The sequence below is a fragment of the Fringilla coelebs genome (genome assembly GCF_963513975.1).
Source record: "Fringilla coelebs genome assembly, chromosome: 2".
Taxonomy (NCBI): domain Eukaryota; kingdom Metazoa; phylum Chordata; class Aves; order Passeriformes; family Fringillidae; genus Fringilla; species Fringilla coelebs.
Window position 1 is genome coordinate 115890176 of NC_140029.1, and position 25165 is coordinate 115915340.

Consider the following 25165-nt stretch of genomic DNA (forward strand, 5'->3'; position numbering starts at 1 on the left):
TTCCAGCAGCATCCCTCGGCGGGATCCGGCCCTGCCCGCATCCCCGCGTGTCTGTGTGGGCACGGCTCTGCCTCCCGCCCGTGCCTGGCCGGCTCCGGGGGCCGGGGACCCTGGCGTGGCCGCGGACGCAGGCGCAGCCTCGCAGCCCGCTGCCGCTCTGCGGGAGGGCTTTTTATACATCCCCGTAGTTCCACATCCACAGCGAACCCCGGCGATATAAATAGCGCCTCGCTCCTATTCCCCTCCCCGCCGCATCCCGGCGCAGCGTTCCGGCTCGGGGCGGACACCTGGGGATAGCGGCAGGGAGGTAGAGCCGGAGAGGGGATTTCTGCGCGATTCCTTGGGCCGCGTGGGACGGACCGACCCCCGGGAGCCGCATGCTGCAGATGGTGAGGACTCTGGCGCAGTTCACCATCGCGCTGGAGGACATGCGAGACATCGGGGACGGCATCGACGCGGCCTTCGCCACCTCCGGGCTCAGCGGCGCGGCCGAGGAGCTGCCGGACAAGGGCTGCGGCGGCCGCGGCGGCACCGAGGTGATGCCGGAGGGGTCCCGGGGGGGGAGCGGGGGGGCGCCGGTGGGATGCGGGGGCGAGGTGGGGGCGCAGGGATGCGTCACGCTTGGACACGTGTGCGGCACCCGGCACCTGTGGGGTCTGCGCCGCGATTGCCGTGGCAACCGTGCCTCCATCCTCATCCTCATCCTCGGCTCGACACCCCCGGGATGCTCTGGATCGCGGGGAACGGGGGTGCTCCCGCCCGGAGAGGGTGATGGGGGGGCCGGAGCCATCGCTGCCGCCGCCCCCCCAGTGCTGATTTACACGGCGGGGGCGTCGCTGGTGGGAAATACCCCGGTTCCAGGGCGGCAGGGGCTGATCCCGGGGGCGCTGAGCAGGATTGAGGCTGGGGTGAGGTGGGGGCGTCCCCGGGGAGAGCAGATGGAGGCTGGAGCATCTTCAACCCCCCCAGCGGAGAGGCTTTGCCGGGGCGAGGAATGCAGTGGGGCACATTCTGCCTTTGCCCACGGGTGGCTTTGCCCTGCTGGGATGGTGCCTTTCCCCCAGCTCTGCTCGTCCCAGTGGGAATTTGCCCCTGCCAGGGCAATACTGGTGCTGTGAGGGTGGGAAAAATCCTCTTGCCAGCAGTTGGGCCTCATCCTGCGTGCCCCACTGCTGCTGGTGCAGCTGAGCCTGTGCAGCTCCTGGGTCTGACCCTTGGCTTGGGTGCTGAGCTGGGACAGCTCCAGGAAAAAAAGGACCAGCAAGGAACTACAGGCTGGGTGAGGGTTGGGGAAACTGAGGCAGTTTGGGGCATCAGATTCCCCTGAGCTCCATCCTCCAGTGAGTGCCCATCCATCCGTAATTACAGCTAATTAATCCAGCAGTGAGAGTGTTTATGAGCTCTCTAACCAAGTGGGGAGGTCTCAGCTGGTGTTCCCAATATCACCATGGTTTCCTGATTCCTGGAGAGCCTTGGACCCGTCACCAGTATTTGGCTCCAGACAAGAGTTTCCTCCATGCTTGGTTCCATCAGCAGCCTGGTGGGGAGCAGGGAAACTGAGGCACAGCTCTGTCCTAGAGCGGGATCTGGCCGGGATCCCTCTCCATTGCTCCCTGGGGACCACGAGGGGCATGGTGGCCTCTCTCCATGGTGAGGATGGTCAAACCTCGTCCTGTGGCTGCAGAGCAGCTTCACAGCTCATTGTGTCCCCGCTGGGGAGGACACAGCTCCACGTGTCCGGGGGACAGGGGCTCATCCCACAAGGCTGAGGACATTTGGGGTGTCTCACATTCAGGGTCTCTGGAGATTCTGCACATGCAAAAGCTTTTGGGGTACCTGTGCACCCAGGGCATCTTTTCACCAAAAGCTTTTGGGATGTCTCTGCACCCAGAATCTCTGGGGTGTATCCAAACACAAAACTTCTGGGGTCTCACTGCACCTCTGGAGCATTTCTGCATCCAGAACCTTTGGGGCCCGGGGCCCTTGGGGCATCTCTCCCCAAAATTTCTTGGGGTGCCTCCCACCCAGCAGCCTTGAAGCGTTTCACAGCCAGAACTTCTGGGGTGTCTCTGCTCCCAGAGCCTTGAAGCATCTGGCACCCAGAGCTTTTGGGGCTCAGGAGCCCTGTCCCCCCAGGCTGAGCTGCAGGGAGCGCACACAGAGGGGTCCCTGAGCCCCGCAGCCACGCAGACCCCGACCCATCTGCTTCCCAGGGCTCCCCACCACCCCACTAATGGGCCTCCCGTGGGGCCACAGCCCAGCCCCAGGGTGCCCGGGGTGCTGGGCGGGAGGCGAATTCCTGCGGGTCCGCTCGGAGCGGAGCCGCTGGAGAGCCAGAGGGCTCCGGCTCCGACCCATGTAGGGCTGTGAGCTCCAGGGCGGGCTCCTGACGCGGCCGCGGAGGAAACCAGGCGTCTGTGCGCTCGGTGTCATGTACTTCCTAATCCTCCCGGATTCCTCCATCGGGCTGCAGAGGCAGCGCAGGGGAGCCGGACGCCAGCCGGGCTCCTCCGGTGTTCAGCCTCCCCAGCCAGCCCCGGCACGCCGCTCCCCCGGCCCGGCTCACCCCAAAACGCCCGTGTGTCTTTTCCCCCCCGGGCAGGACATGAGGAAACACGTCATCATGACCCTGCTGGACACCGAGCAGTCCTACGTGGAGTCCCTGCGCACCTTGATGCAGGTAAGGTGGCACGGCGGCGGTGTGACACCCCGGGGAGAGGCACCGTGCTCACCCCAAATCCTGGCGCTGGGGCTGTGCCGGGAGCTGGGTGGCACCGGGGTGGGCATGTTGGGGACAGCGGGAGCAGAACTGTGACAGCAGCGTCAAGAGCGGGGTGTATGAATTACCTCCACGCTCAAAGCGAGCCTGTGACATTCCCAGTGTGCTGTCACCTGGCAGGTAGCCTGTCCCCAAATCTCTTGCCGTGCTTGCCTTCCAAAATCTCCTCCTCGTGTTGCACCCCATCTCCCGATGGCCCTGCCATGATGGGGGAGCCCTGCAATCCCCCGTTCCCTCGTGCTCCCGTTTCCTGCTGGGATCATCACCCGCAGACCTGAGCCAAAGGTTTTTCTCAGGCTTGTTTGCTGAGCTGGTTCCAAACCCCCTGGAGCAGCCTGGCCCGAGGGTCCACCCCGCGTTTCAGATGTTAATGAGGGTGTTTCAGCAGGTTAATGGTGGTCAACGCCCTGGAGACGTCACCTGGCCGAGGTGTGGCTTGTGCAACCACATCCCTGCAGGGGGAAACACCAAAAACTCGAGCTCTGCTAAAGGAGTGCCTGTGGGACCTCTGGGACAGTCCTCAAGGGCATGGGGCACTCCATCCCACACTGCCGTGGGCTCTTCCCGTAAATGCCCCTAAAGGATGCCCCGGGGTGGATGGACACAGATGTGCTGCAGGAGGGAAGGACCTTGGCTTGGAGGGTTTGGGACTGGGGGGTGTCCCTGCTGGTCTTGGCATGGAGAGAGTCTGTCCCATGGTCTGTGCATCCTCTGAGGTGGGTGGGACACGGGTGGGAGCCACGGGGTGTTAATGCCCGGGCTCTTGTCCGTGGGACCCGTCCTGACACAGTGCCACCTGGCTTTCTGGCAGGGATCAGAGGGCTCCAGGAGTCCCCAGCTCCCTGTCCCAGCTGGGACCAGGTGCTCAGATCCTTGTCATGGCTTGGTGGCACTTAGCATGGGACGAAGACCACCTTGGAGCATCATCCTGCAGCCAAGCCAGATGGGGCACGGGCAAGGCCTGCCCGCTGTCCATGTGTGCTGCAGCAAGGGCTGTCTCCATGCTCCTCTGCCCAATGTGGGAAGCACGGGATGCATGGCACAGTCCATCCCAGCTCCTGCTGCAGGTGCTGGACACAGTAGGACAGGTGAAGGAGCTTAGGAGCCTCAGGCTGGATTTGGTCCTTCTAACTTGGGTCTCCATGAGATATCTGGCATCAGTTTGAGGAACGTGATCCCTGGGGAATGACTCCTCCTTGACCAGCTTGGTTGGAGAGGTGTGAAGCCACTGGAGATGGGTCCTGTCCTCCCTGCACAGCCCCATGGTCCTCCACACATCCTGAAAGCCACCAGCACCCTGTACTGGTCAGACTGAGGGGGTGGCAAGGCTTGAGAAGACCTTCCACATCCCACTGCATCCCCTGCAAATCCATCTCTCCCCTTCCAGGGGCGCTCCTCCTCTCTGCAGCTCTGCCCCATGGATGGGGGAAAGGGGTTTCATAGCAGAGCCCCCCACCCAGCCCTGCTGAGGACCTGCTGGCCCTGAGTATTGCTCCGTGGCCATTGTGTGGTGGTCCAGGGCATGATCCAGTGGGTGCATCCCGCTGGTCCAGCCCCTCCTGGCTCCAAACACCCTAAATCCCACCAGGAACACTCCGGTATTTGGATCCCGGGGTGGTGTTGCTGTGATTTCCAAGCTAGGTCAGGCAGATGGAGGTGGGGAAGGCTCATGGCAGCAGAGGTGGCTCTGAAGGCCCTGGGACAGAGGATCCTGTGCCGTGCAGGCTCCTCCTGCAGACCTGTCCCCCTCCCCACCCAGCTGTGGGGATTCGCTGGCTGCCGTGGGAGCCAGGAGGGCTGAGCTGCAGAACCTGTCTGGTGCTGCTGATGGCTCCCACAGCCCAGCATCCCCCGGAGGGACCCCCTGCTGCAGGCTGCCATCCATCCCCGAATTTACGTGGGCTGAGAGATCCAAGCTGGCTGGGGAGGGAGAGGAAGCCTCCAGGGATGCCGGTGCCTCTCCTTGCCCGCAGGGTTACATGAAGCCGCTGAAGCAGCCGGAGAACTCCCTGCTCTGCGACCCCTCGCTGGTGGACGAGATCTTCGACCAGATCCCCGAGCTGCTGGAGCACCACGAGCAGTTCCTGGAGCAGATCCACGACTGCGTGCAGAACTGGCACGAGAAGCAGAAAGTGGGCGACCTCCTGGTGCAGTCGGTAGGTCCTGGCGGGGCGATTCCCGCCGGGAATGCGGGTGTGCCCGCTCCTGGGCACGGCCCCAGAGCAGAGGTTTCGGAGCAGGAGGCAGGGGAGTGATGAAAGGATGGGCCAAGCAGGCCTGGGATGGAGAGCAGGAGACGATCTCCAGGCCTGCTGTCTGCTTAGCATAAGGGTGGGAGCTGCTGCTCCCGGCTGGCTCTGCAGCTCCGCGTTTCTGCCTCGGGAGCACAAACGTCAGGGCTGAAAAATCGCGGTGGGCGGACAGCGGGTGAGCCCTCCCTGCGCCAGCCCAGAGCCAGAGTTAACCCTTGGGGCAGCTTCCTCCGGGCTCTCCCGGTGTGCCCACGATCCGTGCTGGATCTAGCCCTGTTTTCCCCCCACACCCAGTTCTCCAAGGATGTGCTGGTGAACATCTACTCTGCCTACATTGATAACTTCCTCAACGCCAAGGACGCCGTCAGGATCGCCAAGGAAGCCCGGCCGGCTTTCATGAAGTTCCTGGAGGTGGGTCCTGGTTCCTGTCTCCATAGATCCTGGCCACCATCTAGAGCCAGGCAGGATGGGAGTTAATGGGAGCAGGTTTATTGCCAGACTGGGAATTTCCCCCCCCACCTCTTGGTTTTGCTGCAAAGAGGATCAGTTGGGATGAACCAGAGTCACTCCAGATGGTGTGGAAGTTTGGAGCCCAGACCAAAACGGGTGATCCTGGCTTAGTGGGAAGCTGTGTCCGTGCTGTGTCCCTCCTAGGGGCCCATCCCTGTCCCTCATGGGTGTTTTGCAGCAAAGCATGCGGGAGAACAAGGAGAAGCAGGCCCTGTCAGACCTGATGATCAAGCCCGTGCAGAGGATCCCGCGATACGAGCTGCTGGTGAAGGTGGGTGACACCAGGGTGGCAGTGTCACACCAGCAGCGGAGAGGCCACGGCTCCTCCTCGCCTCCACGCAGCTTTCAGGGCTCACAGATCTCTCCTGCCCCCCTTTCCCACCCCTTGTCACAAAGCTGGTGTCCCCAGCTATGCACATGGCTCTGCCCTCCTGGAGATGGTCGCTCCGAGGACAGTCACCCTGCTGCCCCCTCCACGGTCCCCTTACCTCAGCCTTTCTGCTGGACACCTCCACCCCCTCCTCGGGGCTGGCTCCCGTCCCCAGCAGCCAGAAGGGCGTGGGAGGGGCTCGGGCAATGCCAGTGCCGGTGTCCAGGGGCTGCCAGAGGTGACAGCCCGGCCCTGTGCCCCGGCAGGACCTGCTGAAGCACACGCCCGAGGACCACCCCGACCACCCCTTCCTCATCGACGCGCAACGCAACATCAAGCAGGTGGCTGAGAGGATCAACAAGGGCATGAAGAGCGCCGAGGAGGTGGAGAGGAACGCCCGCATCGTGCAGGAGATCGAGTCCCACATCGAAGGGATGGAGGACGTACGTGGGGTCACGCTTTTCTCCTCCTGGTCCGGCTTTCCCCATTATCGTTTGGTCTTTGTGGGCTCCTGGGAGTTTGGGAAGGGACTGGGGTCCCAGTTCTGAGCTGGGGGATGCAGGGGCAGGCATGAAGGCCACAAAGCTCCCTGCAGTGGCTTCCCAACCACGGCTCTCCTTGTCCCCACAGCTCCAGGCTCCGCTCCGCAGGTTCCTGCGCCAGGAGATGGTCGTGGAAGTGGTGAGAGCGGGGTCTGTGGGGCCATGGGAGCCCTCTGGGGGGGCAGGGGGAGGATGTGAGTGCAGGTCATGGGGTACCCGTGTGCCCGTGGGAGGCTGCGGATGGATGGATGGATGGATGGATGGATGGATGGATGGATGGATGGATGGATGGATGGATGATGGATCAGATGGAAGGGCAAGGCAGCACATGGGGAAACCGAGGCAGGGCCCTCTCCCAGCCCTGGCACAGAGGAGGGGTGGTCACTAAGCCCCTGGTGTCTCCCACTGCCCCACAGAAGGCGGTGGGTGGGAAGAAGGACCGCTCCTTCTTCCTCTTCACGGACCTGCTGGTGTGCACCACGCTGAAGCGCAAGTCAGGCTCGCTCCGCCGCAGCTCCATGAGCCTGTGAGTACCACCAGGCGTGGGGACACCCCCTGGGGGTCCCTGCCAGCTGGCCTGGCTTTAGGGGGCTGTGGCTGTGGGTGCAGCTCAGCCATCCCCCCCAACCCCCCAGGTACACGGCGGCCAGTGTGATCGACACTGCCAGCAAGTACAAGCTGCTCTGGAAGCTGCCCCTGGAGGACGTGGACATTGTCAAAGGTCTGTCACTGCCTGCTGGAGTGTCCCACCTCACAACCCAAAAAACCCATGGCTGCCCCTGGCTGGTAGTGCCAGGGAGGGAGGGGTTAACGCTGTGCCTGTGTCCCCACGCAGGTGCCTCACAAGCCACCAACAGGGAGAGCATCCAGAAAAGCATCAGCCGCCTGGATGAAGACCTCAACACGCTGGGGCAAGTCAGCAAGCTGTCAGAGACCCTCAGCTTCCCCCACCAGGTATGGGGATGGGGGCCCTGCAGCTGTCCCCTGGTTGGATACGTTCCCAGTGGGAACACACAGGATGTCCTCAGCCAGAGGGGACAACCTGTGGCAGGGCTGGTGGCCATAAGTGTCCTAAAGCCACAGAAGAGGTTGGGGCAGCCTCTTTTCAAGGATGCCAGGGGGTGGACAGGGGATTATCAAGCATGTGGCTTGTGGTGGCCCGTCCCTGAGGGCTGAAGTGTTGTCCCCGTCCCAAGGGCCTGGATGACGTGATCAAGGACCTGATGGCCGCCATCCACCGGGAGCTGTCGGAGAAGCAATCCCTGTCCTTCAGCATGGCCTTCCCCCCCAACAAGGTGGAGCTCAGCACCACCAAAGCTGACGGCACCGAGTCCTTCATCTTCGAGTTCCCCAACCCCGACGCCCGGCTCGGCTTCGAGCAAGCCTTCGAGGATGCCAAGAAAAAGCTGGGTAACAGCAGGGAGGGGGGAGCTGGACGTGGTGCTGGGCTTGGCATCCCCCCCACCCCACTTTGGTAGATCCCTTTCCTCCATCACTTCTTGATCCCCCGATCTAATTTCCCCAGCCTCCAGCAAAAACTGCCTGGACCCGGAGTTCCTCAAAGCCATCCCCATCATGAAGACGCGGAGTGGGATGCAGGTACTCAAAGTGGGCTCAGGCACCCCACGGGTCCTCCCCATCCCAGTGGTCTTGCTGCCTGGCAGCTCCTGCATCATTCCTGAACAACCCAACCTTCTGCTCCCTCGCAGTTCTCCTGCGCCTCTCCCAGCCACGGCAGCCCGGAGAGCTCGCACGAGGTCTGGGTTTGCAACAGCGACGGCTACGTGGGGCAGGTTTGCCTGCTGAGCATCCGCAAGGAGCCCACGGTGGAGGCCTGCATCGCCGTCTGCTCCGCCAGGATCCTCTGCATCGCCTCCGTGCCCGGCCTCAAGCGCGCCTACAGGTGGGACACGCCCGGCCCCGCGGCGCAGGGCGGTGCTGGGGGCGCAGGGCGGTGCTGGAGCCGCTTCTCTCCCTTCCCTCTCTCCCTCCTTCCCTCCCCGGTGGCGGCAGGGAGCGCGCGGAGCCGCTGGGCAGCCCCTCGGCGGAGCTGGGCCCGGCGCCGCCGGAGGACGCGGGGCCGCAGCCGTGCCTGCACATCTCCATCTCGGGCTCGTCGCTGGAGCTCTCGGAGCCCGTGGACGGCGGCAACAGGGAGCTGGTGCCCTTTGACAGCGATGACACGGATGATGAGTCCTCGCCCAGCCCCTCAGGGACGCTGCAGAGCCAAGCCAGCCACTCCACCATCTCCTCCAGCTTCGGCAGTGAGTCCTCCCCAGCCCCTGCTTAGGGAGAAATACCATTTTTAGCCCCAAAATAACAGGCAGCTCCATTGTTTTGGCCTCTCTGCCTCGTGTTCCTTGGGGGAATCTGCAGGTGAAGGCTTTTGAGAGGCATCGGCCCAACAGTGTGGTTCTGAGGTGGGGGGGACTTTGGGTGAAGCCTCGTGGGTTTTGGGGCTCAGCATCCCCGTGCCATCCCCTGGGCTTGACATCACCCGTGGTCTCTTCCCCGTGACTTTGGATGGTCGTGGTCTGAGCCTTTCCTTCCTCCTCCTCTTGCTCCTCCGCAGATGAAGAGATCCCCAGCTGCAAAGAGGCAGCAGTGGAGACGACGAGCTCGGAGGAAGAGCAGGAGCCAGGTTTCATGCCCATCTCTGGCACCTACGGGCAGAGCCGGCACGGCGAGAGCCCCACGGACGGGCGGGCCCTGCGCCGCTCCAGCCGCGGCTCCTTCACCCGCGGCAGCCTCGAGGACCTCCTCAGCCTCGACCCCGAAGCCCATCAGAGCTCCATGTGGCTGGGCACCGAGGATGGCTGGTAGGTCCCCCGGGGTGGAAATCCCCACTTGGAATTCGCCCCAGCCCCTGGGGAGCCTCAAGCTTTGCTCTCCTCCTGCAGCATCCACGTGTACCAGTCCTCGGACAACATCCGGAACAGGAAGAACAGCATGAAGATGCAACACGCTGCCGCCGTCATGTGCATCCTGTAAGTGGGGAAGGGGCATTTTCAGCTCCGTGGGGGGGCCAGAGCAGGGGATTTTGGGCTTCTGCAGCTGGATGTCAAAGGTGGTTTGTCCCCACAGGTACCTGGATAACCAGGTTTTTGTGTCACTGGCCAACGGGGAGCTCGTTGTGTACCAGCGGGAAGCAGGTGAGGTTGGATTTGGAATGTCAAAGATGCAGCCCCAAGGCTGTTGGAGGGCGGCTTGGGCAGCTCCTGGGGAGGGATGCTCGGGGTGGCATCCCTGTAGGGATGCTGGAGACCCCACCCTCAGAGGCAGGTGGAGGTGGGCATCCTTCTCCTGGTCCCTGCCTGCCTCTGGAACCCCATGGTGGCACCAGTTCATGTCCCCTCTGAGGGGTGACCCGGAGAAAGTTTTCTTCAGCCACCACCCCCCATTGTCCATATCGAGTTGGACTTTCTTTTGGGAGCTCTTTAACCACCCACCCCACTCTCCCTACCCTCTCAGGCCGCTTCTGGGACCCCCAAAACTCCAAGTCCCTGTCCCTGGGCTCACCGGGGAGCCCCATCACCAAGATGGTGGCGGTGGCAGGGAAGCTGTGGTGCGGCTGCCAGAACCGAGTCATCGTCCTCAACACGGCCACGCTGGCACAGGAGGTACGGTGGGAGGGCACTCTGGGAGGTGTCACGGGCGGCAGTGGCATCACAGGTGGCATCACTGGTGGCATCACCGGTGTCATCTGTCGCCCTCAGCACACGCTGCAGGTGGGGCAGGACGGCGGGCGCAGCGTCACCTGCATGGTGAGCGCGGGCAGCGGCGTCTGGGTGGCCCTGCAGGGCAGTGCCCAGGTGCGGCTGTACCACGCCACCACCTACGAGCAGCTGGCCGAGGCAGACATCACCCCCCCGGTGCACAAGATGCTCGCTGGTGAGTGACACCCGTGACATGCCTCCCAAGGGTGCCTGCTGCGGGAGTGCCAGCATCCCTGGGGAATGCCCTGAAGGATCCAGTGAGGATGCTGGGTTGGGGGAAGGAGTTACGAGGCCTCGTGCTCGTGTTGGGCAGCTGGGTAATCCCCCGTGGAAATAGGGCAGCCCCTGGGGAAATGGATAATGCCATGGTGAAGCAGGGCGGTCATCCCACAATCACAGAATCGTGGAATTCCAGAATGGTTTTGGTTGGAAGGGACCTCAAAGATCATCTGGTTCCATCCTTGCCATGGCAGAGACACCTTCCACTATCCCAGGCTTCTCCAAGCCCCAAAGTCCAACCTGGCCTTGGACAGTTCCAGGGATCCAGGGGCAGCTGCAGCTTCTCTGGGCACCTGTGCCAGGGCCTGCCCACCCTCACGGGGAACAATTCCTTCCCGATATCCTTCTCAGTGGGAAGCCATTTCCCCTTGTCCAACGTGATGCCACCAGCCAGGGGGGGTTGTGAGCTCCCTTCCCCGTGTCCCGTGTGCCACAGATCCCCTGGGAGCGGCTCCCTGTGGGTGGGGGGTCCCAGCCCGGTGGGGCAGGAGCAGGCACCGACGGGGGGATGCCCGGCAGGCTCGGATGCCATCATCCGGCAGCACAAGGCGGCCTGCCTGCGGATCACGGCGCTGCTGGCCTGCAAGGACCTGCTGTGGATCGGGACCAGCGCCGGCGTGGTGCTCACCCTGGCCGTGTCCCCCAAGGCGGCCCCCACGCTGGTGGGGCTGTCCCAGGGCCACACGGGCCACGTGCGCTTCCTGACGGCCATCGAGCTGCCCGACGGCTTCGACCTCCTCTTCCCGCTGCCCAGGGACACGGGTAGGTGGGGGGCTGGCGCCTCCCAGCCCCGGGAGCAGTGCACAGCCTTTGTGGGGCTGGGAATGCCGTGCCGGATGGCCAGGAAGGGTCGGAGTCCCCGTTCCGTTCCTGCCTTGTTCAAAGCCAGGGTGAAAAACTGGCGGTGGAGGGTGGGAGAAACTCGGTGCTCAGCTGCCCCCTGCCAGCATGGGCAACCCCAAATTTCCCAGGGAGACCCAAATTCCCGGGGTGTCACCCAGCCCAGCTCTGAGGAGCAGGAGGAGATGGGATGGGAGCTGGCAGTGTTGGTGGGGGAGCCAATTTGGGTTACAGGGGCCGGTTTGGGCTGGGAGGGGCTGCTGGGGTGATGGGAGGTTTTGGGGCCGGGCTGTGGTGCCTGGGAAAGCGGTGGAGGGTTGGTGCTGAGGTGTCGCTGGAGGGACCCGCTGGGGATGAGCGGGGCCGCGGTGCCAGCATTTGGGGCGTTCTGCGCTTGGCAGGGGCCGAGAAGCCGAGCGAGGCGGAGAAACGAGACCCGTCCCGGCCCCGCGCCCCCGCCCTGGCGCTGTCCAAGCCCAAGATGTTGGTGATCAGCGGCGGCGACGGCTACGAGGATTTCCGGCTGACCAGCAGCAGCGAGACCGTGGGCCGGGACGACAGCACCAACCACCTCCTGCTCTGGAGAGCGTGACCCGCCGCCCCGGCCAGGAACGGGGGGCGCCGGCCCCCCTGTGTGCAGAGGGGGGTCGCGGCCCCCTCCCCACCGCCCCCCGCCCCAGCACCTCTCATCTCCGACCCGGCTGCTCTCTGTGTGCTCGGGGCTGGGGGGATGAGCCCCGCTCCCCCCGCCGCCCCCCCGGCCGCCGCACGGGACTCGGGGGGGACACGCAGCGCTTCGGGGGCCTCCGGAGGATGGGCAGGGGGCGGGGGTTCGCTCGGGAAGGCGCTGCGGAGGAGGAGGACGGTACCGAGCATCCCTGGGGACCGGCCGGAGGATGCCCGACAGCCAGGAACCCGCCTTGCTCTCCGGTTTTGTGTGTGCCTGCTTCACGGGGCGGGGGGGCGCGGGTCTGTCCCCCCCCCGGCCCCCGGGACCCCCGGCCACGCCGCGGGACCACCCCAGGGACAATCCGCCCGCGGTGTCCCCCCCGGCCCGGGCCTCCCGCTAACCCGCTCGCTCCATCGCCAGCACCCAGATAGCTCTGTTTGTTTGTTCGTTTGTTTTAAATATATATATATATTATATATATATAAACATCCTTATTTATTTGGGGGTTTGGGGGGGAGCCAGGGGCGCCATCACCGCCCTGCCAGTCCCTCCACGCCGGAGCCGAGGGGTTAAAACTTCCCGGAGAGCCTGACCCCGCTGGGGCGGAGCTGGACCGCGCTGGTGGAGGGGGGAGCTGATGGAGGGGAGGAGGGAAGGAAATTTGGGTCCCTCCCCTCCTTCTCAGTGATTCCCAGTGGGATTTTGCGGCCTGGGAAGTGGGATGAAGGCGCTGCTGCTGTGCGAAGCATCTCTGGATGGGAACAATCATCTTCAGCCACCAGGGCTGTCCCCCCACCCCTAAAATGGGGTGACAGTGTGGGGCACCCTACAAAGGAGACTGTGCTGGACCAGCCCTCCCCCCTGCGCCCTTTTTCTCCCCCTTTTCCCTGCTCTCACCCCAGGATCCAGGCGGGATCAGTGCTCCCAGACTGGGACACCCTGTTGTCCCCATGGGAGACGTGACAAGCGTGGTGGCAGGGATGAATCAGGGTGTCCCCAATCCCACACAGCTGGGTGAGTGACAGGAACGCTGCCATCCCACATGGAGCCATCCGTCTGTCCGTCAGCGGGGTGAGTGGGCGTGTGCTATATTTGGGACGATGAGGATATTTTGGGAAGGGGTTGGGGATTTCGGTCACTTGGGGGCTCTTTGTTATTAAAGGTCACCCGTGCCAGAACGATCCCAGAGTGGTCTCGTCCTTCACCTCGGGATGGGGCGGCAGGGACAGGGTGAGGAGGGGCGCGGCTCCCACCACCCCTTGGTGTCACCGGGAATGTCACCCACCGGTGCCACTGGTGATGAAGACCCCGGTGGGAGGAAGAAACCGTTTCTTCCTTCCCCTGGGGTGCGGTTATTCTGTCGCGGATAACCCCGAGCGGGATATCGGGACAGCCCTCCCTTGTGCCACAGAGCATCGGGACGTGGCACTCCCCGGGGGGACAAACGGCCCAACAGGGGACACCAGGTCGTTCTGGGGAAAACCGAGGGGAATCGAGGGTTTTCCCGGTGTGGGAAACCTGTCCCCTAGGGAACAGGACAAGGCATGGTGCGCTGCAGGACAGGTAGGACAGCGGGGCGCAGCACTCGGGGTGCCCCATGCGAGCCCACGTGGGGAAGAAAAAAGCCCTAACCCTTTTCTCGTTGATTTAAATTCCTGCCGGGCCGGTAACACCCGCCCCGATCTGGTCGTTCCCGTTTTCCCCGCGGGCGGGACAAAGCCCATCCCAAATCCCGCCCCCGGCCGCCAGCCGCAATGCCCGCAGTCCCCGTCGCGGCCGGGAGGTGGCGCTGCCGCGGGGACCGAGGGGCGTGGTCTCGCCGTGTGACGTCACGTCACGGGGCGGGGTTTGCGAGCCGCGCGCCCGCGGGTTCATTCATAAGGAGGAGGCGGGAGCGACGGGGCGGCCCCGGGGGGAGCCCGGGGGCTCCGCGGCGGGGACAGGTAGGGGGACACTCGGGGGTCACCCCCGGCACTGGGACACCCCCTCTGCCCGGGGGTGCTCGGGCCATTCCCCTTTAAAGCCCCTTCCCCCATGCGGCTCTGGGGTTGGGGCTTCCGCGCCTTTGGTTGTGCGGGGAGGGGGGGTCTGGTGCTTTTTGGGGTGCTCGACCCCCGCTTTGCGCTGGAAAAGGTGCGCGGTGTCTCTGTCTCGCTTTATCCCTGAGCACTGGGGGAGCCCCGCCGCGAGTGGGGGGCGCCCCGCGGGTCCGGGAGGGTGCGGCTGCTGCAGCGCCAAAGTAGGTTAAAATAAGGGGTGGAGGGGAGAAAAAGTAGGTTAAGGAATACTCAGCAGCAGCTGCCTGCGAAACAAGGTAGCAGCCTTGTCGGGTCTCTCTTTTGTTTTTCTTTTTCCCCCCTTTTTTTATTTTTTGCCGGAGCTGGAAAATCCCAGGGCTCGGAGCCAAGGGGCCGGGGATGCTGCGGGATGCTGCGGGATGCTGCGAGCGGGGCTGCCCCCCGGAGCGGGGCCGGGACGCGCCGCTGCGGGGGCCGAGCGCCGCCCCAGCGCTCCCCGGGGATGGTTTGACTTTAATGCTGGAATTTTGCGGCGGCCCGGTCGTTCCCACCGCTCCCCTGAGGCCCCGGAGCGCGATAATGCCGAGTTTCGCTCCATCTGCCGGACAATCCCCTCCTTGTCCCGGGCTGTCTCCAGCAGCTGTTCCCCGAAGTTTTTCCGAACAGTTGCTCCTTTTTCCCTCCGTTTGTCTGCAGGAGCCGTCGGCCGAAACCCTGTTCCCCCGCGGGGAGGGGAAGCCCTCGCTGGAATCCCGGCGGGCAGTTTTGGATTACAGATTCTATTAAGGGGAGCTGGGAATAAACGGCTCATGTGATCCGCAGGGGTTTGGGGAGGTTTCCAACACCGAGTCGCCTCCTCCGGTGTGTTGGCACCGGTCAGGTGGGCTTCGGGGCTTGGGGTGTCCCCAAAAATACCCGGGTCTGGCACTGGTGGGGTTATTTTTTGGTTTCCTCTGGTTCTTGGAGGGGCAAATTCTGTTGGATTGAGGAGTGTGTCAGGGCAGCTGGGCTTCCCAGCATCACCAGCTGGGGATTTGTGCCTGCATACCCCATCCCCACTTGGGATGGCCCCAAGCTGCCCCCAAAAACGGGTCCTGAGTCCTGGGCAAAGCTCCAGTGCCAAGCAGGAGCTGGCACCCTCTGCTCCCTGCACCTCCTGCATCCCTATGGCAGCATTTTGTTCATCTGAGGGATGCCCTTAATCCCTGGATTAAGCTTGGCCTCAAATCAGCTTTACCCCTGCTCCTGGTGGTGTTTAGGGCCAGTTATCCTGATCTGGAATGCTCGTGGTCCCTCAGCCATAGTGGGACCTTCCTGTCCCCTCCTGAGGCCATTTCTTCCCCAGCAGAGCTGGTCCCCAGACATCTCAGTGTGTCCCCAAAGCGCTTGAACTGCACAGCCCCGGAGAATTAAAGTGCTCCACATCAGGTTTAAACTCGAGTTTTATTGGATTATAGGGTGGAGAGCTCGCACAGGGTACCACCATCCCTTTGGGCTTGAGGGGCACATCCCAAATCCCAGGGGGATCCAGGAGCTGGGCTGGCTCCGTGCTGGCATCCTGTGGGAGTGCTCCTGCTCTGGGAGGAAACTGGAGTACAGAGGATGCTCCTTTTGGGTTCTGCTCCTTTTGGGTTCTGCTCCTTTTGGGTTCTGCTCCTTTTGGATGTCCCCACCCGCATCCTCTAAGCACCCTGCTCACCCCCAGGACCCCCCTCACGTGTAATTAGCTGCATCTCGGTGTGGTGCTGGCCACTAATTAGGAGAAACTCGTCAGGCCCAGGCTGTAATGAAGCTCTGCCAGGGCTCTCACAGGACCGTGACGACCGGGGGGGAATTTCCATGCGGGTGGCAGGATTTCCATGCAGGCAGCAGGATTTCCATGCGGAGGCTGGATCCGGGTTTGGGTTATTATGTATTTTTTCCTTCCTTCCCGTGTGATGTCAGCATAGATTTTAATTTTAACAACCAATTGCTGAGCCCAAAGAGGGGGGATGAGGCTCTGGGAAACACCTCTTGTTTTGTTTGAGGTTTTATTTAAATATTTAAAAATTTTTTTTTAGTGACTGCGTTTCCTTCTGGCAGATGCAAAAGGATTTCCTCTGGAGCAGGAAAAATCTATCTTTGACTTTGTTTAGCATCATCTGCTCTTTGCATGAAAGGTGTGACTCCACTGCTGAAGTTGGTCCCTCTCCAGTTTGGGATGGAGCTGGGATCTCCAAGGGAAGGGGTGATGCTGGCCATTCCATAAAATCTCCGAAACAACTTTCTGGGGAATGGTTCAGGACTGCTGCTGTAGGGATATTTAGGCAGCGTCCTAGAGGGGAGAAAAGGGCCCCCAAATTTCTTCTCCAGTGGGGCTTTCTCTGGATAATGACCCTGGTGCTCCCCCTTGGGCAGGTCTCCCCAAGGTGATGAAGAGGAGCGGGTGATGAAGAGGAGCAGGATGCACTGGTGGCTTGTCACCGTCCTGGGGGTGAGTATGGCCTCGTCTATCTCATCCCATCCCTCTGCTTCTCCGATGCTCCAGCACCACCCCATCACCACACAGGACATGGGGATGGGTTTGCATCCGTCCTGCTGCATGCAGTGAGTTCATATCCCTCACCCCGCTGGAGGAGGCCATCCGCTGGCAGTGGGAAAAGCGAGAGGGTGGCATGTGCCACCGGAGCCACAGCGCTGAGCGCTCTGATCCCCCGCAGGTGCTGAGCGGACCTGCCCGGGGGACCGGGAGCTGCAGCGCCCCGGAGCAGGGCGCCGCGGGATGCCCGCCCGGAGAGGAGCCCAGCGGGGTAAGCCGAGCCCAGCGGGGTAAGCCGAGCCCAGCTGCGGCAGCTCCAGCCGGAGGGATGCTGCGGGACCCGCGCACGGCTCACCCCCTCTCCCCCACGGCAGGATTCAGCGGGGCCGTGCCGAGCTTGTCCCCCCGGCACCTTCTCGCTGGGGGACGCGTCCTGCGCCGCTCACACGCAGTGCCGGGCCGGGAACAGGGTGCTGGTGGCAGCGGGGACGGCGGCGAGCGACAGCCGCTGCGGAGCCTGCCTGCCGGGGTGAGCCCAGCCGGGGACGCCGAGCCCCAGCCCCGCCCGGGCTCGGGGGCCGTGTCCTGACCCTGCCCTCCCGCCCCGCAGGTTTCACAGCCCCGGAGGGGAGAGGGAGCCCCGGGGCCGGTGCCTGCCCTGCGCCGCTGCTCCCCGCAGCACCCCGGGGTGCCCAGGTGGGTGCTGGAGCCGGAGGGGTCACCCCGGGGATGTCGCAGGGTGTGTCCCCCTTGAGACGTCCTGGCAGCTGAGGACGCCTCTGCTGGCGACACAAGCGGCTTCTGCTTCGCTGGGGTCCAACCCTGGTCCAGGGCTTCTGTGGAAATGGGGTTTAATCCCAACAAAGCCCCTCTCTGAGGCTGATCCCGTGCTCCCTGCAGGCCGGCGGCGAGCCCGCAGCCCCGAAATGCCGGGCCGGGCAGCGGGAGCCAACGGGACACGCATGACCCTGCTGGGTGAGGAAGAGGAGGAGGCGGCAGCAGCGCAGGCAGCCGTGCTGACCATCGTCCCCGTCTTCTGTGCCATGGGATTGTTGGGAATCCTGGTCTGCAACCTGCTGAAGAAGAAGGGCTATCACTGCACTGCCAGCAAGGAGCCCCAGCCCGGTGGCGCCGGTGAGCCCTGGTTGTGCCGTGACGCCTTTGGTGATCCCACATCCCTCTCATCTTGCTCAGCCCGTTCCTGTGGTCTCTGGTTCTTGTCCCAGAGCATCCTGCTCGCCCTTGGGGTGCCTCATCCCCCATCACCGAGTTTTCCCTAACTTCTGTTTCCAGGTGCCAGCTCCATCTACCAGCTGGAGGATGCCAACGAGGACACCATCGGGGTGCTGGTGCGGCTGATCACCGAGAAGAAAGGTCAGGGGGTGCCTGGGAAGGGGGAGGAGGGGGTGACCTGGGCCAGAGCCCCGTGACCCGCAGCTCCTGGGTGTCCTCCCACACAGAAAATGCAGCGGCGCTGGAGGAGCTGCTGAAGGAGCACCAGAGGCAGCAGCTGATGCCACCGAGCTGTGCCCCCCTCCATAAGTAAGAGGCTGCACCGAGGACTCCCCATGGTGGCACCACCCCCAGGCTGATGGCATTTCCCATTCCCCCCCCTCCCCAGGCTGCACCTCCTGCCTCAGTTTCCCCCTGGGTGCCACCACCAGCAGCACCTGCACACGGTGCAGGGGCCGGCCCCGTGTGCCCGCTGTGACCAGAAGTGGCCCGAGGTGCTGCCGTCGCTCAATGCCACCAAAGTCCCCAAACCCGGCGCTCATCCCAGCGAGGTGACCATCCTCTCCATCGGCAGGTAAGCAGGGACAGCCCCCCGGTGTGTGTCCCCTCTGCAGGGGGGACAGGCTGACGTGATGTCCCCGACAGGTTTCGGGTGTCCCGGATCCCTGAGCTGAGGAGCGAGGCCGCAGGGGAGCCCCTCCGTGGTCCCCTCCCCGCCGGCAGCGGGATGTGACCCCGTGATGGAACAGCACCAAGGGCCCCCACCAGGTGAGGGAGGGAGGGTTGTGGGGAGCCCTGGGGCCCTTCCTGGACCAAGGGGCTCTGAAGGCTGGGAAATGGAACATTAGCAGTGTGGGGACAGGGAGGCAGGAGGGAGGGGGTGTCCCTGGCTGCAGAGTGCTGGCAGGGCCTGGCACGGGGTGGCACAGCCAGGGGCTGCTCCGTGACTCATGGGCAGCTGCAGGGGCTCACGTGCCCTCGCTCACGGCCCCGTGTCCCCTCCTCCAGCAGTGCTGCTGCTGTGACCATCCAGCTCTGTGCCCCTCCTGACATGGACGTGGAGGGGCTGGAGCGTGCCCAGGGCTGGGAAGGGAATGGAGCACCAGGAGAGGCTGAGGGAGCTGGGAAAGGGGCTCAGCCTGGAGAAAAAGAGGCTCAGGGGGGACCTTGTGGCTCTGCTCCCAGGGAACAGGGACAGGACAAGGGGTAACAGCCTCATCAATGAGTACCGGGGAGATTTGGGTTGGGTAGTGACAGCCATGGATGGGTGACACCGAGTGGCTCCTGCCACCCTGGGTGGTGCAGAGGGGCCAATCCAGGCTCACCTGTGGTCCATCCCTTGTCCTCCACAGCAGGCACCTGGCCTGGGGGCTGCCTCAGGGGTCAGTGACACCCACAAAGACCCCATGGAGGGGGTGGAGGACACTGGGCATTGTGTGAAAGCCAGTCCTGCTCAGAGCTGCAAAGTGCTGGAGGTGGCAGCTCAGCCTCTGCGCCTGCCACCAGGGTGTCCAAGAGCAGCACAGCAAATCCAGCATCTCGCTCAGCTGGTGAGAAGGGCTCTCTGCCCCTGAGGCCTGATGGTGGCCACGATGCGGTGGCCTCATTGAAGGTGACTCCAGGAGCTGCGATGCCGGCGGTGGTGGCCGCAGGAATCATCACCTCTGGGAACCGTGATGCCACCACACAGCTCCACTGGAAGCACGGAGGGCACTGGATGCCATTTCATGGTCTCCTTCTGGGTCTGTTGAACTCTCCAGGACCATCATGAACTCCTGATTTCCCTCCATCACCTGGTGCCAGCACTCAGCATCGCAGGATAATGAAGCACTGGATCACAGAATGACTGCCCTCTTCCCAACAACCCAGCTGGGGCGTGGATTGCTCTGGGCAAAGCTGGTCTCCTTCATCCATCCATCCTCTCTCCAAAGTCCCAGTTCAGGAGCACACGGTGGTGATGCTCACCATGCAGATAACACATTTTTCACTTTCCATAGGAATTGCTTCTGTGGGATCACACTGGCTTGGCCGTGTTGGGATCACTGGGATAACCCACCCAAGGTCGGGTTGGAGACCATCAGCCTCAACTATCAACCCAAAAAAGGATTTATGGCCGGTCCCATTCACCTCCCCACGACATCACCGTGCCGAAAAACCAACCACCAAACCCTCTCGGGCTCTTTTATTTATTTATTTAATTTTTTTGGAAACATTTTAATAGTTATCGAATGTTCTACATCTTACAGTAAATATCGTACAGTTACAAACTCTTGGCTGAAATCTGTCAGGGAGATCACGACCTGATCTTCAGAACCAAAACCAGAACAGAAAACAAACGGGAAAACAACCCCAAATTTACACTTCAGATGGACAAACTGAGGCTGTGGGGCTCTCCAGGGCATCAGTCCAAGGCCATGTTCCCTTCACACCTGTGAGATGTAGACTTGGAAGACGTGGTTACTCTTGGGTTTAAATTTTTTTTGTTGCTGTTCTTTCAGGGAAATTTTTATTTGGTATTTATTTTTATTTAAGAGGTCCAATAATACTTAAAAAGGAGCTGGTCTGGTGGTTGAAATCAATTTAAAATTAATTACATAGAAAGAAGGGTGGGAGCCTGGTGTGGGTTGAGGCCGTGTTGTGGGAATGGGAGGGTTTGGGTGGGATCCTGCACCTTGCCATGCTTACCTACAACTCCCTCCCCTGATCCTGAACCCCTCTTCCCCCTGGAAAATTCCATCTCCCAGTTCCATCTCTTGCAGGAGGATGCAGGGAGGCTGCAGGTGGCCATGTTGCATCAAGATTATTCCCTACAAGCAGCACAATCGAGCGCTTCCAAATGGGAATTGCTCCTGTCAAACCACAAATTTTGCTATTCATGCCCTGCAAACATTCTCTCAAGTTCTTTTACCTGATTGCCAGAGAATCTCCAAGTGCCATAGTGCAACATGCCACAGAAACACCTTTTCCAAGGATTTCCTCCCTCCCAAGCTCTGTCACAGGCTTTATTTTCTTTTTTTTCCCCCTAAGGGAATGCTAACACACAGCAGAGAAAATATTTGGAGGATGATCCTGGCTTGGGAGTGAAGTGAAGGGAAGGTGGGCAGAGGGTCACCACAGTTGGAGGGCCTGAAAATACTGGCAATTAAAAAAAACCCCAAACCAAAAATACCTGGATTTATGGGTATCCAGCAGCTCTTATTGCTATTGTTGGCTGGTTGGATTTTACCAAAAATAAAGCCTCAAATGTTGTTTTCCACCCTGCTGAAAAACCAGAATCCCATTTCATGCCCTCCAGCTGGGAACCACATCATCCCCACATTCCCAGAGGGGATGGCAAAGAGTCGGTGGTGGGGGGGATCTCTCTGGGAAGGACCAGATTCAGTGGGATGCTGGTGGCTGGAGGAAAACCTGATGCTCTGAACATCCCTCATTAAAACAAACCCCTTAAATAACGTTTCCTGGGAATTACATCCCAAAACTGAAACTATGCTGAACTGAGTGATTTAGTATTCATAACTTGCAGTAGCGAATCCTTGCCTGGAGGGTTCAGCCACTTGGAGGCATGATGGCCTCAGGCTTCAAGGGGCTCCTGGGCTTTGGGGGTCACCACCACCACTAAAATCCTATTTCCCCCCAAATCTTGCATCGCAGCTTGTGTTTTGAAGTAAAGGTAAGGTCTGGGTTAATGGTTCAGAGTTATTTTTCCTTCTTCTTTAGCTGGAATTTTAATCTCAGACACTTCAGTGGCTGCTAAGGACGGTTTAACCCCTCCTGCTCTTTCCCACTGATGCCCAGTGTGGTCCTTCACTGTGGAAAACCCTTATCCTTAACCAACATCAGCAAAGCTTTGCTGGAATTAAATATTCGAGAAGCTGGTGGCCCCCATCACTGTTCCCCATTGTGACCTTCCCAGGACCCTCAGTTAAGCCAAGACTTGACAAGGGGAAAGACTTGGGATCATCAAGGAAGGGGCAGGGAGCATCTCCCCACCTTGGGAAGGAGCTCCCCAAGCCTGGCACTGTGTGGTGGCTCTGGTTCCACACAGCGGCTCAAGGCTGGTTACCAGATGTCCTCACTAAAGCCTCTGGCCCAACAGGTGGCAAATATTTCACCTCTCCACACTTTGGTTAACCGGTATTTCTGTCTGGGAATAATGGGATAAGGAGCAGTGCATCTGCTATTGATCCAAGCAAAGGAATTAAAACCCAACTGCCCCGTGTCAGGGCTCATCAGTGGGAACACTGGGTGATCCCATGCTCCACTCCTGGGGCTTTCTCCCCCACCTTTCATGTTTCTTTTCCTTCCAGGAGAAAGACCAACATGTCCTTTCCACACAGGGGCAAAATTTTAGGAGTGGTTCCTGAAGTGGTGCAGGGTGTCTGGGACAGTGGTGGGATGGTGTCTGCTGGTTCAGGTTGTTTGCAGAGCCCAGGATGGGATCCCAAAACTCGTGGACCCCACAAACCAGAGTGCCATTACGTTGGGAGACCTGACTCAATGCTGACAGACAGCTCCTGGTATGTAACACAAAGTCAGCATGAGAGGGGAAGAAAGGGCATCTCAGAAGCCTTCAGTTCTTAGGATCTGGGGATTTTTTGGCCCAGATTTAACTGCAATGTGCTACAAACAGTGCAAGGATGATGTGTTGGTGTTATTTCCCAAGGTCCTGTTGCTCTTTACTAATCTTTGGCTTTGCCAAGCCAAATGGGGAACCCACTGATAATTGGCTCTTTTTCTCTTTTTTCCTTCTTCTTTCCCTCAATACCACCCCAAAGTGCAGCCCAAGGGTGCCCCTTCCCCACCCCACAGCACAGTCTTCCCACACTTTGTTCCTCTCGAGGCTGAGGAGGTCAACCAGAGCTTTGCTCTAGATTTCCTTCAAAACCAGCAGAATCAACCAAATGACCCCCAAACAGAAGTGCCAACGCCAACACCTAGCCTGACAAACCTCCTGGGACCAACCAGTGGGAGGGAATGTCCTCCTGGGATCCCTAGGCTTGTTACTTCCCACCTGGCCCATGCTCAAGGGAAGGAGCTCCAGGAGCTCAAGCCAAGCTGGGAAACTCCACCGAGAGCATGGAACACTTTTGGCACACTTGAGGCAAAAATCAAAACCCAACCAAGCTTTTGTCTTAAAAAAAAACCGCCCAAAAAAGTCCCAAAAACCTTGTTTCTATGCTGGGTTTAGTGACAAGAATTTAAAAACAAACTGGCCACAAGCATTGTCTGCAAATCCAAACTGCCTCTGCTGCCCTCAGGACTTATTGCTCTACTTGGACACCCCGAGGGGGATGTCACCAGCTTCCTGTCCCCATCTCCAGGTAAGCCAAACCCCCCCAAATGACCCTGATGCCCACAGCTTCTGCGTGCCTGGTGTCCCCCATCCTGGTCCATGTCAACTGTGGATCACCTTCCCTGCTGTCACCTCTTCTCAGGTGCCCTCCCACGAAGGAGGCGACGTGTTTATTGCTATTGCTCCCTCCTCTCCCACCTCTTCAAGCAGAGCAGCCAGACATCATCCCCCTCCCCAGCCTTTCTCCATGGTGCTGGTATTTGTGCTTGGATGAACACTTCTCCTGGAAGTCTTGGAGCTGTAACCCAAAGAATGGGAGGGGGACACCTCAACTGCCACGGGGGCAGTGTAGTTTGGTCTCAGCCCTGCCAACACCATGGGTGCAAGCTGAAGCCACCCATCTTGCCCTCACCCTGCCTTGAAGACTCATCTCCATCAACCAGACACCCTCTTTTCCCACACCACCATACTCTGGAGAAGCTCTTCAGACCAAATCCTGAACCTGGAGGAGCTCCTCAGACCAAACCCTAAACCTGGAGGAGCTCCTCAGACCAAACCCTAAACCTGGAGGAGCTCCTCAGACCAAACCCTAAATGTGGAGGAGCTCTTCAGACCAAACCCTAAACTGAGAAAAGCTCCCCAGATCAACCCTTGGACCTGGAGAAGCTCTCCAGCCCAACCTTTGGACAACTCCTTGCCTCCCTCAGCAGCTGCCCAGCACATCTGTGCCTGCAAACAGCAGCCACAAAAGGAAGGAGCCACCTTCTCCCTCACACTGCCCCAGGACACGGCTGAGGGGGAGCATCCTGTTTTCCCAAGAGGTTCCAGATGCTCCCAGGGCATGCATCTTCCTGCTGCTCCCTTCCCATCACCCATGATCCCTATGCCCAGTTGGAAAAAGCAGACCAAAGACCCGCTGGTGACCAGTCCTCGTGCTTCCTAAGACAAGTGTGTTACGTCGCTAATTATATTTATATTCTCTTACTCCTACAAAAAGAAGGGATGAGTTCAGAATTCCACTGCAGATAATGCATTTATAATCTATCACGACAGCTATCTGGAAGACACCAATTTTCTTGTAATATGTTATGAAAGATTGAATAATTTATATTCTTCAACTAAAAATACCCAAACCAAATCGGAATAAGCCTGCCTACCAGCGCTGTGCTTTTCACATAGTACCCTGAACATCAACCACTCTTACTAGCCAAAAAAAATCTAGGCTCTTGTCAACAACAACGACAACAGAAAAATAACAAAAAGAACCCAAACGAACAAGAAGTGGGGGGATCTTTGCACCACTCAGCTGGGCAATGCTGGAAAAGTGAAGATTCTGAGCTTTCAAATGATACGACCGAAGAGAGAACTCGACTATTGCTCAGTGTCAGTATGTGTGTTACACAATTCATGTGGGAGGGGGAGGAAGGGGGGAAAAAAAGAGGCAGAAGATTAGAAAAAGCAGCTTTTACAAAAACCACTAAAGAATGCATAAAGTGACCCTTGCACTTTTTTTTTTTCTTTTGTTCTTGCAAACAGACGAGGCGCTGCAGCCCAGCGGCCGCAGCACCGATGTAAGACTTGTGTAGTTGCATACAATGTTTGACTCCGGATCTGCAAGAGAGCAAATACATTAAAAACAGGGAGTTAAAAGGATGTTTTCCCCTTCTCTGCACCCCTGCACCACGTGGAGCTGATCCATATGGAATTTAACCGTCCCTGTGGGCAATCTGTCAGGAGAGGGAGCTGGGAAAGCAGCAGCTCGCTGGTGGTACCCAACGCAGAGGATTACAAATATGCAGATGAGCTGCTCCCTGCTAATTGCACAGCAATTTGGGAGGGGCAGGATTAGCCCGGGCGTAATTTGCGTGGCACGGAGAGATTTTAGATAACCCCGGGGCTGGATGGGATCTCCACGGGCAGCATCGTGTTCCCATCAGCTGCCTGTGCTGGTAATTGGGCATGATGGGCCGAGGGCTGCAGGAACAAGCAGCTGGGATTTCTGGGATCCCAGGCATGACAGGAACACACAGGCTGTCGCACGCAACAACCCTGTGCTAATGAACAGCGTGATCTCCCAGCAGGGGAAAGGAAATATTCCAGGGACACAAAGATGGGGAGGGACTCTTTGTCAGGGAATGCAGTGAG

General features: G+C 60.3%; 3 protein-coding genes across 5 annotated transcripts in view; 2 read left to right on the forward strand and 1 right to left on the reverse strand.

Annotated features, from left to right (window-relative positions):
- ARHGEF17 (Rho guanine nucleotide exchange factor 17) overlaps positions 1 to 12387 on the forward strand; it is a gene marked incomplete at its 5' end in the record, with an annotated part of 29300 nt that extends 16913 nt beyond the window's left edge. The window contains 20 exons of the mRNA XM_084227069.1: positions 2603 to 2680; positions 4753 to 4935; positions 5326 to 5442; positions 5720 to 5812; positions 6178 to 6354; positions 6542 to 6592; positions 6870 to 6979; positions 7089 to 7174; positions 7289 to 7407; positions 7650 to 7863; positions 7979 to 8052; positions 8163 to 8356; positions 8467 to 8717; positions 9026 to 9272; positions 9354 to 9440; positions 9538 to 9605; positions 9925 to 10073; positions 10170 to 10344; positions 10968 to 11210; positions 11690 to 12387. Of these exons, the coding sequence (XP_084083195.1) occupies positions 2603 to 2680; positions 4753 to 4935; positions 5326 to 5442; positions 5720 to 5812; positions 6178 to 6354; positions 6542 to 6592; positions 6870 to 6979; positions 7089 to 7174; positions 7289 to 7407; positions 7650 to 7863; positions 7979 to 8052; positions 8163 to 8356; positions 8467 to 8717; positions 9026 to 9272; positions 9354 to 9440; positions 9538 to 9605; positions 9925 to 10073; positions 10170 to 10344; positions 10968 to 11210; positions 11690 to 11880 (2907 nt within the window). The 3' untranslated portion in view covers positions 11881 to 12387. The remainder of the gene's footprint in view (positions 1 to 2602; positions 2681 to 4752; positions 4936 to 5325; positions 5443 to 5719; positions 5813 to 6177; positions 6355 to 6541; positions 6593 to 6869; positions 6980 to 7088; positions 7175 to 7288; positions 7408 to 7649; positions 7864 to 7978; positions 8053 to 8162; positions 8357 to 8466; positions 8718 to 9025; positions 9273 to 9353; positions 9441 to 9537; positions 9606 to 9924; positions 10074 to 10169; positions 10345 to 10967; positions 11211 to 11689) is intronic.
- A 4017-nt stretch (positions 12388 to 16404) lies between these two features.
- On the forward strand, positions 16405 to 18476 carry RELT (RELT TNF receptor; the record flags this gene model as incomplete). Its single annotated transcript, XM_084226745.1, has 9 exons — positions 16405 to 16449; positions 16676 to 16765; positions 16869 to 17023; positions 17105 to 17190; positions 17395 to 17628; positions 17788 to 17868; positions 17955 to 18036; positions 18116 to 18301; positions 18373 to 18476. 9 exons carry the CDS (start codon positions 16405 to 16407, stop codon positions 18458 to 18460), a joined length of 1047 nt encoding a protein of 348 aa, XP_084082871.1. The 3' UTR covers positions 18461 to 18476.
- A 1430-nt stretch (positions 18477 to 19906) lies between these two features.
- The window catches only part of FAM168A (family with sequence similarity 168 member A), a 127594-nt gene continuing 122335 nt past the window's right edge, over positions 19907 to 25165 (reverse strand). For all 3 annotated transcript variants that reach the window (XM_084226241.1, XM_084226243.1, XM_084226242.1), the window contains one exon: positions 19907 to 24631. The gene's annotated coding sequence lies outside the window, so the exon portion shown is untranslated. The remainder of the gene's footprint in view (positions 24632 to 25165) is intronic.